This window comes from Lepisosteus platostomus, chromosome 1, assembly GCF_059453375.1.
Source record: "Lepisosteus platostomus isolate fLepPlt1 chromosome 1, fLepPlt1.hap1, whole genome shotgun sequence".
NCBI lineage: Eukaryota > Metazoa > Chordata > Actinopteri > Semionotiformes > Lepisosteidae > Lepisosteus > Lepisosteus platostomus.
Window position 1 is genome coordinate 72391907 of NC_142611.1, and position 16159 is coordinate 72408065.

The 16159-nt window shown below is 39.7% G+C and overlaps 1 protein-coding gene across 1 annotated transcript; it reads left to right on the forward strand.

Annotated features, from left to right (window-relative positions):
* Window positions 1-526: 526 nt before the first annotated feature.
* LOC148678686 (dihydropteridine reductase-like) lies at window positions 527-10166 on the forward strand. The gene is made up of 7 exons (XM_088636758.1): window positions 527-798; window positions 1443-1535; window positions 2293-2389; window positions 3100-3240; window positions 6047-6155; window positions 7670-7753; window positions 9629-10166. Exons 1-7 carry the CDS (start codon window positions 706-708, stop codon window positions 9732-9734), a joined length of 723 nt encoding a protein of 240 aa, XP_088492884.1. The 5' UTR covers window positions 527-705; the 3' UTR covers window positions 9735-10166.
* Window positions 10167-16159: the final 5993 nt, after the last annotated feature.

A 16159-nucleotide genomic window follows, 5' to 3' on the forward strand; every position in this document is an offset into this window, starting at 1 on the left:
TCTAAACTCCTTCAAATCCAGACTCAAAACCCTCCTTTTCAGAAAAGCCTTTACTTAACTGGTTCCATTCTTCACCCCTCTGCTCTTCTTAATACCATCTTCCACGGTCTCCTCTATTGTTATTGTTGTATTGTTGTAATTATAATTGTGTCCTGTCTTGTGAAATTTTCTTATTTATTGTTGTAGTCTTCTTATTTATTGTTATTGTCATCCTGTAAAGCGCTTTGAGAAGCCACCTTTAAAGGCGCTATATAAAATAAAGTTTATTATTATTATTATTATTATTATTATTATTATTATTATTATATTGCAAATTCGGACGTAACGCTTTCACTTGACATCAGTATTCAAGCGTTCACTTTAACTCCGGGGAAAAATCATCGCTATTCCCCGGAAACATCTCCTCAGAAGTAATGGTATTATAGCGGCCAATAGCAGATTTGCAATGCAGGACAATTATGTACAGTACTCCTGTACCATTCCGCACGCCGCGCTCACAACCGAAAGCACGGCTCTCACAGTCCTCCGCGCTGGAGGTGGTGCTACACGCAGAAACCAGCCGTCAGCGCTTCTCGGGCTGGTAGGAGGGGCCATAGGCGTCAGGCTCTCAGACATATACAGTAGAGAGCTGTGGGGGGAAAAGAAGACACTTAGGAACATTTCTGACTTGAGCTGTAGGTCTGTCAAGTGGATTTCAGTTTGAGAATGGCAGCTGCAGAAGCGCACAGGGTTATCGTTTATGGGGGAAAGGGCGCACTCGGGTCCAAATGCGTCCAGTACTTTAAGTCGAAAAGCTGGGTAAGTAGAAGATGGGGACCTGCGATGTCATCATTTATTTCGTGTGACCAGTTGAATGTTATTTGATTGATTGTGTAGGCATTGCATTTCACAACCGTGTTACAGTAATTCAGTTACTGTGCTGAGTTAGTATCACACATATCTACATAAATGCGCTTTAAAGCTTTACGACATCGAATTAGGGTAACTTAATAAATAGGTGACGAATACTATTTTAGGATTTAATCAATTAGTATATATATATAATTTGAACACTGTTCTGATTAATATCATGACCTTATTCTCCAACGCTCTCTGGGTCTTATAATCGAAGACAAGGAGTACCATTATTTTTAAAATTAAGTGTTGGATCTATGGCACTACATCCTTCGTCTTTGGCTTTAAAGTGAAAAGTATTCGCCCACAATCAATGCGTTTTTTTTCAGGTGAAGTTGTGAGATGAATGCTTATGTATTAATTAAATACATAAATCTGACTCAATGTGTGCTCTATTCTGTTTAAAGAATTTGAACATAATGGTAGTTCGGATTATGGTTCAAAGTTCGTTGATGGCTATTGTAATGGACAAATCGTCAGAAAAAAGTAATTCACATTCCTGGAATTTTGTATGAATATATTAATCTTTTTCTGTTTGTCTTTTTTAGTGGGTGGCTTCCGTCGATATTACGGCTAATGAAGAGGCAAATGCTAACGTGCTGGTGAAAATTACCGACTCTTTTACTGAGCAGGCGGAGCAGGTAGGCAGAGCGGACACCTGCTGGGCGCAGTGTCGTTGAGCCGCTGAAAGCTGCTCTTCAGACTGTTTTCATTCACTAATCAATCACCACTCTGAGGGTGTCTTCCGTTCATTTCAGTGGGGCTTGGATCTTGGATCTTAATTTGGCTTTTTGTTATTACAATTCAGATTGAATTCAGTGCCTCGTACGGTATCTGTATGTTACATTTAGAAGGAAATAAGGTCGCGTAGTGTGGTCTGACAATGAAAGAGCAAAAAATAATCCAGTATTATAATACTATATTATATGACACCCGGGAGAAGGCTCCACGGCCGAACGTTGTGTTTTCTTTCTTCTCTTTTCAGCATGGAATAAACCTATTGTTCCTTTGCAGCCTACGCATGCTGACGCAGCTCCCCACCTGAACTTATAATAATATTATAGCCAGGATTTGAATTGGGAGAGATTGCAGAACCTCTCGTCTACAGAAATACTTCAAAGAGTTAACTGTTCTTTCAGTCAGATTGAGGCATTTGTTTTTAAATGAGCAAAGGTCGGGGTGCCTGTCTGAATATCGGAGTGGCTGAAATAGTGACTACAGAAAACTCATCGCTAAAAACCCGTACAGTTGCATTCTTTGACGGCAAAATGTTAGCTGCTGACAGACTGAATTAATGTAACAAAACCGTAGTGCACACCCGTAAGATGGTGACTGTTGTTACGAGTGTAACTGTTGGTAGGATATATTCCAGGTTTTTGTGTTGTGCCTCCGTTCCAGGTTACAGCCGATGTTTCTCAGCTCCTGGGGGAAAGGAAGGTGGATGCGATCCTGTGTGTTGCAGGAGGGTGGGCAGGTGGCAGCGCAAAAGCCAAATGTAAGTCCGATTAGCTGGGCAGGAGACACCAGGTAGCTCAGTTTGCTGCAGATAGTACTCCCAAGTTTAACGTTGTGCATTTTAAAGAGTTTTGGTTGACGATAAATTCCACTTCTGCTCATAAATATCGTGACCTTGATGTTTGGCAAAAGATTCAACCAGGGCACTATCTGTTCTGAACCTGTACCTGTTCTTGTTTATTTTTTTTTACTTTTTCTCTTTAGCACTATGTACAGCGTTCTTGGGTCTGGAAAGGTGCTTTATAAATGTATTGTAAAAAAGATATTCAGTCTCTGAGATACCGTCACCCTGTGGCTGGTGGTTGCATGTAGTACAGTTGGGGAGGGATGTACCCTCCTCCCTCCAGTCAGTGCTGAACCTGTGGTAAGGAGGTGTGTTTCCCGTTACATGTCAGAGGAGTCTGCAGTATTATTCCTCATTCTTCCCTGTGTGCGGTTGTGGGGTTCATAGCTGTGAGCCAATGTGTGGGGAAAAACGCCCGATTGGCGACTCCAAATTGGGTCGGTGTAATAACAATACTCAGGTTGTGAATTTAAAAGCTCTTGTGAATTCAGGTTCGTAATCGTCAGGGTTAGCCAGTTCAAGAAAACTGTGTGTTAAAGTACTGCTCCCTAACACCAACAGACATTCTGAGATTAACATGCATCTTAAGGCCTTTTTCTTTTGTTTGTTTGTTTGTTTGCCTCAAGCCTTGTACAAAAACTGTGACCTAATGTGGAAGCAGAGTGTCTGGACTTCATCCATTTCCAGTCACTTGGCTACCAAGCACCTGAAGGAAGGAGGGCTGCTGACGCTGGCCGGTGCCAAAGCTGCCTTAGCTGGAACTCCAGGTAGGATTTTTACAGGGAAAAATGCTTAACTGCTTCGCCAGTTCAAGTGCTGTTGTTACACATTACGAGTTGCTGCCATTAACGAGAAGGGTCAGCAGGCGTAGGCTGCAAAGGAACAAGTCAAGGTTTATTCCATGATGAAAAGAGAAGAAAAGAAACAGTGTTTCGGCCTTGGACGTCTTTGGGTGTGAGAAAGGGGGGGGAGATCGGCAGCTGATAAAGCACGTGAGACCAAAAGATGGGAGTGTAGAGGAGGCGGGAGCAGGCGTTTAGGAATGATATAACGCCAACATCTGTAAAGGAACAGGAGGTGGTTAGAGAGCCTGGTCTCGGAATAGATCGCTGCGAAGAGATGGAATGGCGGTTTGGCGAGAGAAGGGAGCAAGTATCCCCCCAGGGAGGAAGAGAAGGAATGACGAAGAGATCTAGAGAAGGATTTACTGGAAGGCATAGTGGGCCGCAGCAGAAGTGGGCTGAGGCGTTGTGTTTCTATTCTTCTCTTTTCAAGATGGAATAAACCTTGTACAGCAGTCGGCTGCACTTCAGTGCTTTACTCCCTTGTCAGTGCCTCCTGCTGCACTTGAACCAGCAAAAAAAAAAAAAGTGTGTCGGGGTTATGTCTATAGAATCAAGCAGCCAAAGCAAATATAGCCTATGCAAGCAATCGTGTAGAACAACCCACAGATGCTTCAGGAAATTAAAACGGTGGCTGTTCATTTATTGTAGTTACTTTGCCATTATTTCAGCTTCTGATTATTTAATGCATCGAAGCTCAGCAGGTGTGAGCCTGGCCAGTACCTGGATAGGAGACCTCCTGTTAAAGCTGAGGTTGCTGCTGGAAGAGGTGTTAGTGGGACCTGTAGGAGGTGCTCACCCTGCAGTCGGTGTGGGTCCTAATGCCCCAGTATAGCGATGGGGACACTATGCTGTAAAATAGATGCCATCCTTCAGATAAGATGTAAAGCCAAGGTTCTCTCTCCATGGTTAAAAACAATCACCGATAGCTGATGTGTGTTGAGCCTACTGGCACACTTTGGCTGCTGTTGCATTATTCAGGTGGGTGCTACTCATTGGTGAGGGTGGAGGGGAGTTCCCATTACATGTGAAGCGCCATATACTGTAAGCGTAAGAAATTATTTACCTAGTATTAACTGCTGGGATACATAAATAGAAAGGTTATCAACAAGAGGTCATTTTGTGTTCTATGCAATAATCAGTGAGCTACTTCTCCTTAAATTCTAAAATGTCCATGAAGTTCTGATGTGCCCACATTGTTCCTGATCTCAAAAGTAAGCAAGTGCTGAAAATATGTACAGTAATCACTAAGTTAATAAAAGCCAGGAATTCTTTGTCCCCTTAAAAGGAGGTTTTCAAAAATGTTTATTTGCCACTATTTATATATGTAATTTTTTAAATTACTGATTGATAAAACAGGTTTTAGCAATTTAGCTTTTTTTCAGGAGCCTCCAGTCAAAGGTGTTGGATATTTGAGTAGAAAGAATGTACAGCATATAAAAAATGTATTTTATCATTAATTGGACATAGTAATATGCAGTGAAACCCCTTCAGATATCCAATATTGGACCATATACGGTACATACAATTCAGTATTTCAGGAGCTTTTAACAAAGCTGTGACTTGCATACAACCCTCAGAACAGTATTTGATGCTAAAGCTGCAGAATTTTCCCTCTCAGCTAGTTTGTTTAAGAGACCTAGTGTGTTGGCCAAAAAGCAGGGGCAGTGACTCAGCAAATTTCATTTTGAACACATGCTTCTGGTTATTGCCTTTTGATCATTAGGTCTGTGTACCTCTTCTCTGGTCCTTACAAAAGGGAAACACATTTTAATACTGTAACATGAGCCACTGACCATTACAATGGTCAGTAATATATAACTGTGATCCCCAGTTTTTTAAAACAAAACTTTATAAACGTATTATTTCTCACCCAGTATTTCTCAGTTATATTTTACAAGGTAACTGTGTGTGAGTGATAGTTTAATTGATAACAGATGACAGTTTGAGACATAAAAGCTGCTTGAAATGTTACCCTTGGTTTAATGGGTTTATGGTATATGCAGTTGTTAATACTTCTTGCGTCTAAAATTATTAGGCAGTTGCAATTTAATGGAATTCTGCAATTCTGGTTTGCAGAAATTTTGAAGGCTTAGATTCTTGAATTGAATTAATCGCAAAGATGTTCAATTAAAGTTGGACACTAGTGCTTTGAAAGGAGATGTTTGTGAGCCTGAATAGATGTTCAATTATTTTAAAATTAAAGTGAATGAAAAAAGTATACTTATAGTGGGTACATTAAAACATGCAGTTGTAACACTCCAGAAAATATAAGAGATTTTTCCTCTTCTGCAACTGTGCATTTGGTTGTTTTTCTCCTTGGAAGTGGCTGTATGTGCGTTCGTAAAATAGTGGCTTCAGACACTCGATTGACACTCAAATGACTCAATTGTAATTTTGGTTGTATTTTAAATGTAATGGGTACTTTAAGTAAAGTAATTTTTTAAACGAATTGGGATGATGGGGGGTGGGGGAGTAACCTTTGTATAAGCCCCTGGGGGTCTTTTTTTTTTTAGGTGCCTGACCTTGAGCCGAAAAGATGTGAATGTTCCTTTGTTTTCACAGGCATTGCTGCAATTTCTCATGTTCGTATGCTCTTCTAATTCCAGCCCAGTGTAACGCAGCAGTGTGTATGTTTATGTATATCAGCTTTTGCCCTAAAACATTGGGAGAAAAGACTCTTCCAAGGGTCGTCAGGGTCCTGCAGTACCACCTGTGTGTCTTCTCTCAGGAATGATTGGATACGGAATGGCGAAAGCAGCAGTTCACCAGCTCTGTCAGAGTCTTGCAGGAGACGCCAGCGGATTACCTTCTGGCTCTGCCGCCATTGCGATTTTGCCGTGAGTAATTGCGTGTTAAGCTTGAAAATCACGAGCGCCTGTTTCTACTCTGCGGTAATTGCCCCAGAGTAAAAAAAAAATACCACACTGTAGCCTTTGACCTTTTAAAGAGAAGCTGAAGACCCAGACTGCTCAGCTGAATTACACCCATCTTTGCTGTTGACAATGCAGGCGAGTCAGGGTTTAGTTTTTTTTTTTCTCACAGCAATACAAACGCTGTTGACATGAGAGTTTTAATTAACATGTGATGCTTCTTTTCTGTAGTTACATCAGTAACTCGTCCCCTGTGCTGCTACAACCATTTTGTGTGTTCTCAAAAACAAGCAGCATTTGTGCTTCTAGCTAACTACATAAATGGTCCATTTTTATAGCCGAGAAAGAATTTACTAGCTAGCCCTTTGATATTTGAACAGTTATGTTGTTTATAGCTACACTGAAATCATGTGTAAGACACATGTGCTCCTCAGAATATTGCAGCTTTAATCGTATATTCCACTTGCCTTTTTAGATCCATATTTTAAGTTTCACATTCTGTTTGAAGTGTAAGAGAAACCAGTTTTCACTTTTTGGGATCATAGGTATGTTATTTATTGTCTTTGCATTACAGTGTTGAGTTTTTGATATTGAAATTCTTTTAGGTACTTTTACAAACAAGCTGTAGCTTAGATGTAATCTCCATCTGGATGTTTTTTGTCCTTCTGGAATGTTGTCTTGTGCTTTGGCCCCAACATCTGGATAACATTACTACGATGACTTTGCAGTTCTCCTTATGAGAAGCAGATTGCTTCAGGTGATGCAGTTTTTTTTAGGAAACTCTGCTTCTTGTTTTTGGTGGATATATAGAAATTATACTGGAGCTGTTACTTCAAGCACCATTTTGTATTCTCCTACTGTTTTTTTGCATCTGAAGGAGAAGGTTTTGAAATGTTGATATCGCAGTAGCAATTAAAATATTTTATTGCAAAGAGTGTGAAGTTGTCAGGTCAAATGTAAAGCAGCAGTATTTTGTTTAGTAAAACTAAAAATTCAGCATACCCCTGTAGTGTTTGAGTGTTGACAAAACCAAAACATTTCAACTGTGGAGCCTTCTTCAGGTGACAAACGAAACGTTGTCCGTTTTCCTTTCAGGATGGAATAAACCTTTATGCCAAACATTTAGCTGTTCTGGATATATTTTTAGCATACAGGATGGTATACTTTCTCATTACTTTTCCATTAACTATTGAACTGCTGTTTATTTTTAAACAAGCATGTATTAACTCATTAAAGTGTATTGCAATCTAATTTTTGTGTGGAATATAAGTTGTTTTTTTTACCTTAAGTTTAACATGATTTTGTCCTTGTTAGAAAATGCTAATGATTTTTTATACAGAACTCTTGAAGGGCTTGGTTATATATTTCTCCAGTTTGTTTTTTATAAGCTTAATGCTTCATTCGGTACAAAGAGCAGACCTCAGCCAGCACAACAAGTTGTGCTTTTAAAATCTAGCGATCGGCATCTCTGCCTTTCTCAGGGTTACCTTGGATACACCAATGAACAGAAAATCGATGCCTGATGCAGACTTTGGTTCCTGGACACCGCTGGACTATGTAGCGGAGTAAGTATACTGAAGAAGATTAATCCTGCTTTGTTTCATTCTGATAACATCTCCTAGCTTTGTATACATCATAAAATGCTATCAGTCAAGCCAGTGCCTAGGATTCAAGCCGGATCTGTGTTTTCAGTTATTGTTGACTTAAAATGAATGTTGTTCCTTTCATAATGTATATGTATTGTTGGAGAAAACAAGCAGTTGTTTTTCAAAGTTGTTGCATTCTAATTGATTTTTTTTAATTTAACAATCGCGAATTGTTTTTCAATGTATAAAGTTAAAATTTATCAAATATGTTTTCTAGAATGTAAAATGTCAACTAACTTGGATTATACAGACCACACATTCTCAGGAAAACAATTCTAGTATTGTTCAGTAGATTTATGACCCCTTTATGTCATGGGTTGAATCTATCTTTCCCTGAATCATTGCCAAGAAGAGCACCTAATCATGATCCTCCCCAGCAGGAGATGTTCCTGAGGATAGAATAGGTTGACGTTAAGATCCTCAGGACTGATTTAGAATCTTGCACTTAGACTGACTTGTGTGGGTTTCAGAAAATGCCTTGACCTTTTCTGTCTTTGAAAATTGAAGCCTACAAAAAGCATCAATTTGATACAGCCAGTGTAACCCAACCTACAGTAGTTAAACATTCTGTACAGTAATCCCTTACTAGGATTTTCTTAAGAGAATTATGAGTTGTATATTTGGCAGTCAGGACTGGACAAACATTGAACCCAGAACCTACTCAGAATTTTCATAATGCAGTTCTTCTTCTTTATCAGTTTAGCTCTCTGACTGCAGGTATATTAAAGACATTTCTGCAATGGTAGTGAATGTGTTCTCCACATCTGAAATAGCCAGTGTATAACAGAGTAGATAGACATGCACACACTCGCACCAGGGCCTATTTTCCTAGAAGCCAATTAACCTACCAGTATGTCTTTGACCTTGGGGAGGAAGCCAAAATACTTGGAGGAAGCTCATGTGAATGCATGGGGAACATGCAAACTCCACACAGATAGCAACCAAAGAATTGAACCCAGGGTCCCAGCACTGCAAGACAGCAAGGCTAACTGTTGCACCACCCATTCTGTTAACTCCTTAGATAGAAATAAATGAATAGGTTTTGTTTTAGAACCCTATTTATATTTACACGCAGAGATGGAAATAAACTTCAATTTCATAGCACCCAGTTTATGCAATGCATCATTTAAAAGTCAACTATAGGTGCTAGATATTAATTAAGACAAGAGGCACTACAATACACTGACTGTAGATTTCAGTAGACCACCATATAGAATATTAGAGCTGGATGTTTTTGGTGTTTATTTTCTGTCATAATGAATGGTTTTAAGTGATCTACTGTACAGGCACATTTTCCAAACCCTTCACTTGATAAGATGCAAGGGTTCTTTTAGACAACATGCAGATATATGGGATTCATATCCTACATTTATCAGGAGATCTCTTATTCAACACCTCACAATAAAATAGCCAAAGCACAAAGAGAGCCGCCGTATTATGCTGTTGTGAAGAATGAAATACGAGTCAAACAGGTTGAGGACCGAGCGATTGTAGCCAGTTGTGTTCCAGTTATAGTCAAGGTAGAATTTTCAGCAGCTGAATCAGTATCCAAACTGAGGAGGAACCGGTTGTGTTTTATTAGTTATTGGATTTTTGTAATTAATTTTCAGTGCATTGGCTCAGAAAGGGTAAAGGGGAGATGTGAAATCAAAAAAAGGAAAATGTGTGAGACTCTGATGTTTTTTTTCCCCCTCCATTGGTTACACCCTGATCTTAATTGAAATGCTCCTTTGTTAACAGCATCAGCTTTTCTAGCTTTAGAAAAGGAAACCAAGCTGCCTTTTTATCTTTCAGAACCTTCTATAACTGGTCCACGGGGGTCAGCAGACCTTCCTCAGGGAGTTTGATTCAGCTTGTCACCACTGGAGGAAAAACTGAAGCCACTCCTGCTCATCTTTGAGAAGATGATCCTGAGGGAGGAACGGCCAGGTGCTCCACAGTAACACGGCAGTTGAGTTAGACAACTGTAGGTGGCAGCACCTGAGCAGAATCTGTCAGAATATTGACCTGACTTGTGTAGATGCTAGACAATATACATTACCAGAACACGAGCTCGCGCTGCTGTTGTGTCTTACATGTGCAGTACCTTCTGTGGGGCGGCCTTATTCTGTGTTGACAGCAATAGGTGGAGTATATGTTGTGATGTAATGTATTTTAGCCGGAGCCAAAGTCTTCTCTCCCCTTTTACTATAAAACTGTATTTTTGTAAGTTGACCTGTGCCTTCATCTTGGAAGCGATGGCAGTATTTGTAAAAGCATATTGTTTTACATTAAATGCTCAAACTGTATCTGTTGCAGCTGGGAATAAAAACACACACCCCCGCACACACAAGTATTCATTATTTTGCTCTCCAAACACTGGGTGATGTTATATTGCTTGTCCTTCTGTTGGCATACTGTGGGGAACAGGACCCTGGGAGAAGAGCCCTTTGGCAGTTCTCCATTATATGACCAGAAGGAGCCCTTTGGATCAGTGGAGAAGTAGATGTTGTTGGAATGTGGTCTTCTGCGAGAGAGCAGGGTCCAGTGCAAAAATTAATAACGAAAGCAATAGTCTTTTTTTTATCATGGTGATGAGCTGTAGCTTTTTTCATGTCTAACTTACAAAATTCCTTTCATTAAGTCACAAAAGCATATTTTTAAAGTCTTTCTAGCCATTCCTTATTTATACTTCAAAGCATCCAACATGTATGTTTTCAATTTTCTTAAGATTTAGATGCTTTTGCAGTGACTTTGATGTATTACTATATTTTACATTTGTTGAAATAGTATAGAAGGATGCTACACTTGGGAACATGAAAAGAGAGTGTTTCTTTGATTGTTTGTGGACTTATGAGATAAGAAATTATGCTACTACTGTATGCCCCCAAATATGTTTTGAAATCCAAAATTATTTTAAGTGTAGTGATTTTCAGGATCCTCTATGATCTATAGAGGAATATTTCCTATTGACCTTTCTCCACTGTTCATCCCATTTCTATTAGTTAATTTTGTATTGTGTGAAATCCGTTAACTATGGCCAGCAGCCATATCACCCTGCAACTTACACTGGCAACCCACTGAAGCTACGCTGGTGTGAACCTGGTCAGTACCTGGGTGGGAGACCTGGGAAAAACTAAGGTTGCTGCTGGAAGAGGTGTTAGTGGGGCCAGCAGCGGGTGCTCACCCTGCGGTCCGTGTGGGTCCTAATGCCCCAGTATAGTGATGGGGACACTACACTGTAAACAGGTGCTGTCCTTCGGATGAGACGTAAAACCGAGGTCCTGACTCTCTGTGGTCATTAAAAATCCCAGGGCGTTTCTCGAAAAGAGTAGGGGTGTAACTCCGGCGTCCTGGCCAAATTTCCCATTGGCCCTTACCAAACAAAAGCGCTATATAAGTGTAATATTATTATTATTATTATTATTAACTTGTTGTTGACCATGATATATAAATCAAAGTGCAAAAATAGAATTTGCCACAAGGGGGCACAATTTGACAAATTTTGAACTAAACAAGCCTCGTTTTCAAGGAGCCTTCTGTTGTATTTTTAAATCATACAAAACAATTCATGTTTTCCATATATAACTGCTTAGTCAGAATAAGATAAAAATATTTTGGCAACAGTGGGGTTGATGATTGCAGAGGTAAGGCATTTGTTAAAGTAATTACATGTTTTTTCTGTGGAGTCCACATGCATAAATGCATTGAAATTAGGCTTGTTTATGTTTTTGTATAAAAGAAAAAAGACTGGATGAAATCTCACAGCACAACTGATTTGCACAGATAGTCCACAGCAAGCTCATGACAAGTTCCAAATATTGGAAACATTATGAGAGAAGGGTACTTCGTATTGGCATGCATGAAGGGCTTACTCAGCAAGCTTTAGGTAATAAGGCAGTTGTAATTGTTTTGGAAACATCACATACTAACTTTTCTCTTTTTAGAATTAAACATTAAATTAGAAATTAATTAAAAAGCTCAGAAAATGTGGTTTCTGAAGTATTTAAAAGTAGTTGTCTGGTAAAGTGAAACATAACACCTGGACAACTTGAATCCTTTTAAAAAATATTAATTATTTTTAAAATGATTCCTTACTTTTGGATTATTCATTATTTTAATGATTAAATACCATTGTAAAATTAAATATACATTGGGTCTGGGGAATTCCTGAAAAGATGGCTGTCTCAGAAACAGGGATGTGTCAGGTGGGCACAACAGAAGACTGAAGCATCAGTAAACTGAACTCCATAGCCCTTGTACAAGACACACGGCTTTAGTTTCCAGGTGTCGTTCATGTGATTCTTATGTAATGAAGCAGGCACTCTGAAACCAGAGCTCACAGAGCAGCCAAGTCTGAAGCTCTTTGACTCTTTCCACAACACTAAAAGGCAAATCTTTAAAGCTAGTCATTGTTATTGTAAAAATCATGAATTAAGTAATACAATAATGTAGAGCATTTAAAGGCTGTGTCAACAGAACACTTTTCTTAGTATTGAAAATTGTATTATTAATATTAATATAAAAATATACAAATATTAATACTTTCCCCAATATTATATATTTAAAAAACGTAGTCATTACAAATATCCCTCATAAAAGTTTCTTACAGTTAATTTGGAAATCCACATACAGTATTTTATGTGGAGTATCTGAGTATCAATTACGTGCAATTACTTATTGCAGCAGTTAGATGTTGTAATGTTTGGATCGCTTATACATTAATTTGGCTTCCCATTTTGAAGTCTTGTATTGATTCTGGAGGAAAATGGCTTCTTGGATTCAGTCGTCTGTATTGATCTTGTAGTTTTGCATCCTTTCCTCAAAACATCACTCCTCTGCCTGCAGTGCTTCCAGACATGTAGAAAGATTTTTGACTGGCAGCCAGGATATAATGGTGACAGCTGGAACCTTAACAAAATACAGCTAAGCAGTAGGGACTCAAGACAAAATGTATTACCCTTCTGAAAGGAAAACATGCAACACAAAATGTATTTCGTGGCAGTTTACTGCTAACATTTCTCTCTAAAATATTCCTTTGTGGAAAATCATACATTCCAGGCTATTTGTCCCAAACCCTAAGCAGTATACTGTATTGCTAACTAATTTTGTCTAATCAGCCTAATCTCCAAATGGTGGTTGATTTATTAATTGAGAAGTTAAAGAGAAAATTACAGCAAATGTAAATATGCTCTTGAATATATTTTACAAAGTTTTGTGAGGACCTTGTAAAAAATTAAGTCCTTAAGAATGAGTAATTTCCCATTACAAAATGTGAACTCTCAATATGAATCTTAATAAGTAAAATAGACATCTGTGTTTAAACAGAATGGTTTAATGGTTAGATGATAAAGAAAATGGCAAATGGCTAAATGTCTTAATAATGTCTGATATAATGTCATAATTTGCTACTGTACTCACTATTCAGCATGCAATTAATACATCCTCCCTGCATGTTCATGATACAGGTACAAAAGCACTGAGTAATGATGAGGTGCACTGGCACATGAAGTGTTTGTATCCTGTATAATGCTAACGTCTGTTCTCCAGGGAATGTTGTACCTTGATGATAACTGATAACTTGACAGTGAGACCCAGGATGAAGACACAGTAAGGAGTTTAAGATGCCAAGGCTGACTTCTCTCAGGAATACTCATTCCAGAACCTTCCCAAAAATTGTCAGTTCATTATTAAAATTCCTCTCAATGTTTGAATTAGGTCTCTAGAGAACACCAAGAGATGAAATTGCCTTTAAAAATTATCTCACTATTTAATTGTTAACAGAATATGCATTGTGCTTCCAGCTGTTAAGGGAAGTTAATGTTCAATATAATGAATGAGCAAAAGTAAGAACAATTCCTGCTAAAAGTGTCATTGCCCATGTACTGTGTGGTGCTTTTATATGAAGTTTAGAAGTTTGGCCCAAATCCTGATTAATGCAAAGCTGAGGTGTGATTTGATTTAGTTGCTGCATTGGCATAGTGTAAGCAGCTTATTTTCTAGGTATATATACTGTATAGCTGTCGGGGCGTAATTTTTCTTTTGGGTAGGCAGGTGCTTTATAGCCACTCACCAGATCGTGTCCACCGCCGGCTCCTCCTCACCATCAGGTGCCGTTATAATGGAGAAGAATAAAAGATGGAGGCAGAATACTCTTTTCCCTCGGAGAGTAGTTTTATTGTCAGCTTTGTCATACACAGCACAATACCAGATACACGCACAAATTGATGATCGTAACGCCTCAGCTTGCTTAAATGCTTCTTCTCTTAGCAGCCCGCCTAACTCTCTCTTCTCGTTCCTGTGTCATCACAACGACCTTTCACCCTCTCACATCTGAAACTCATAATTATTTTTAAAACTCAAAACTCTTAACATCTAAATTTCGCTTGACTGAGGGAACAGCTGCCTGACTGTAAGGATGAAGCTTGAGGAATGACCCAGGGAGCAGCTTCAAGGGTGATGTTGAAAATGTGTGTACTCTAAAGTCAAGATATTTTTATAAAGGTGAGTGGAACTGGGTGAGATTAGATTCTGATTGTTTAAAACTCCACTCCATTAAAAGCTGGGACACATTGCTACTATTTTTTGGCATTTATAGGGTACATGTCAGACAGAGTACAGCCTGTCACACTGCGCCAATGCAGTCTTTTTTTATTAAACTGGCTACAAAGGGAATACGGATGTAAAGAACACAAAAGCTAAAGGATTGTGGGAGTGCGGCACAAGCTACTGTACCCAGCCACGTCGTTAAAGCTGATACTGTGGTTGCGTTCAGAGTGAGGCTGAATGAGCTCCTCTGATCTATTGTTACCAACCACGTAGACCAAATGATTTCTTCTTGTTTGTGACCGTAAGTTTTTATGTTCTTAAAAAAGATATAATAAAGGATTTTGATGACATTCCTAATTGCTTAGTAGAAGGGAGAAACGAAAAGAGTCAGGAAGGCTCAGCGTTTTAGAAGGCATAGGCTTTAGTTGCATTTGAGATATTAATATTATGTACTGTATGTGTTAAGGTCTTTCCTAATGTCACGATCGTCATCCCTCCTCTAGAGGGTGCTCTGACTCTTTTTGTGTTTTAGTTTCATCATCACTGACACCTGCCCCTTGTTCCTCGTATATTATTTGAACCTCGTGCCTCTGAAGCTCGGGGCTCTACATTGGAAGACGGACGCCCACTGGCCCACCTAGCATCAAGTCCCCCTACGTCCGCGGCTTGAACGCACAGGCTTTGGAACGGCGTCCTGACCAGCTGAGTCCGGGGCTCAGAGCGCCTGGCCTCGTTCTCCTTTTAACCTTTGTGTTCCTGACCGAGTTCCCTCTTCCCGGGGATTTTAATTGTCTTGTCTTGGATGGATCACCTGGTTTTGGATTTTGGACTGCGCCCTGATTTCCCCCTTCGGACTGTTTTGGACTTGTTTGCCTGCGCTTCCCCCTTGCACCTGGATCACTGTTGGCACCGGCCCCTGTTCGCCATCCCTTCCTCTCCTCACCATGATTTCCCCGTAGCCCTTCTCCAGTCACTTTCGAAGTACTGTATACCGTCTGCACAGGGTCCTAAACTACGCACTTCATGGGAGTCAGGACCGTCTCTCTTGACACTTAAAGTCTGTGAGAGCAAGCCAGTTCAGAACTTTTGGCTTCTCTGTATAAGTCACTTGTGAATTTACTGCATACTAATGAAATTAATGCCATGTTTTTATTCCATGCAAACCCTATATTATCAGTCATAGCTGTACAACCATATATGAGTCAATTGGTAAGGGGAACTTGGGTCTTATCTACCAAATGTGCAAAATATACAGTATATTCACATACTTTTGCAACTTCTCCTGAAGTCTGTAGATAATCTCATAGCAAGATTCTATGGGCTGGTCCCTGAGCCATTTAATCACCACCTGAAACTTGTTGTCATCCCTGAATCTCTAACCTCAGAGAGCTTCATCACTGCATGTTTGCTGCCCTGAGGAAGAAAAGAACATCACACTGTCTGGGTGAGAATGCACATCTGCACATGAACAGGGCTACAGTACAGAGCCTTGAGGAGCTTGGCCTGTTCGGACCAGTTGGAATGGGTGACTTAGTGGTTAGGATTGTTGCCTTGCAGAGCTGGGACCCTGGGCTCAATTCCTGGGGAATTTCTACATGGAGTTTGTATGTTCTCCTCGTGTTTGTGTGGATTTCCTCTGGTTTCCTCCCAAAGTCCAGACACACCTGGTAGGTTAATTGGCTTCTGTGAAACTGGCCCTGGTGTGAGTGTGTGAATGTTTGTCTGTGTATGCCCTGCGATAGACTGGCATCCTATCCCATATTGTCTTGGTCTCTGTTGCTTGCTGGGATAGGCTCC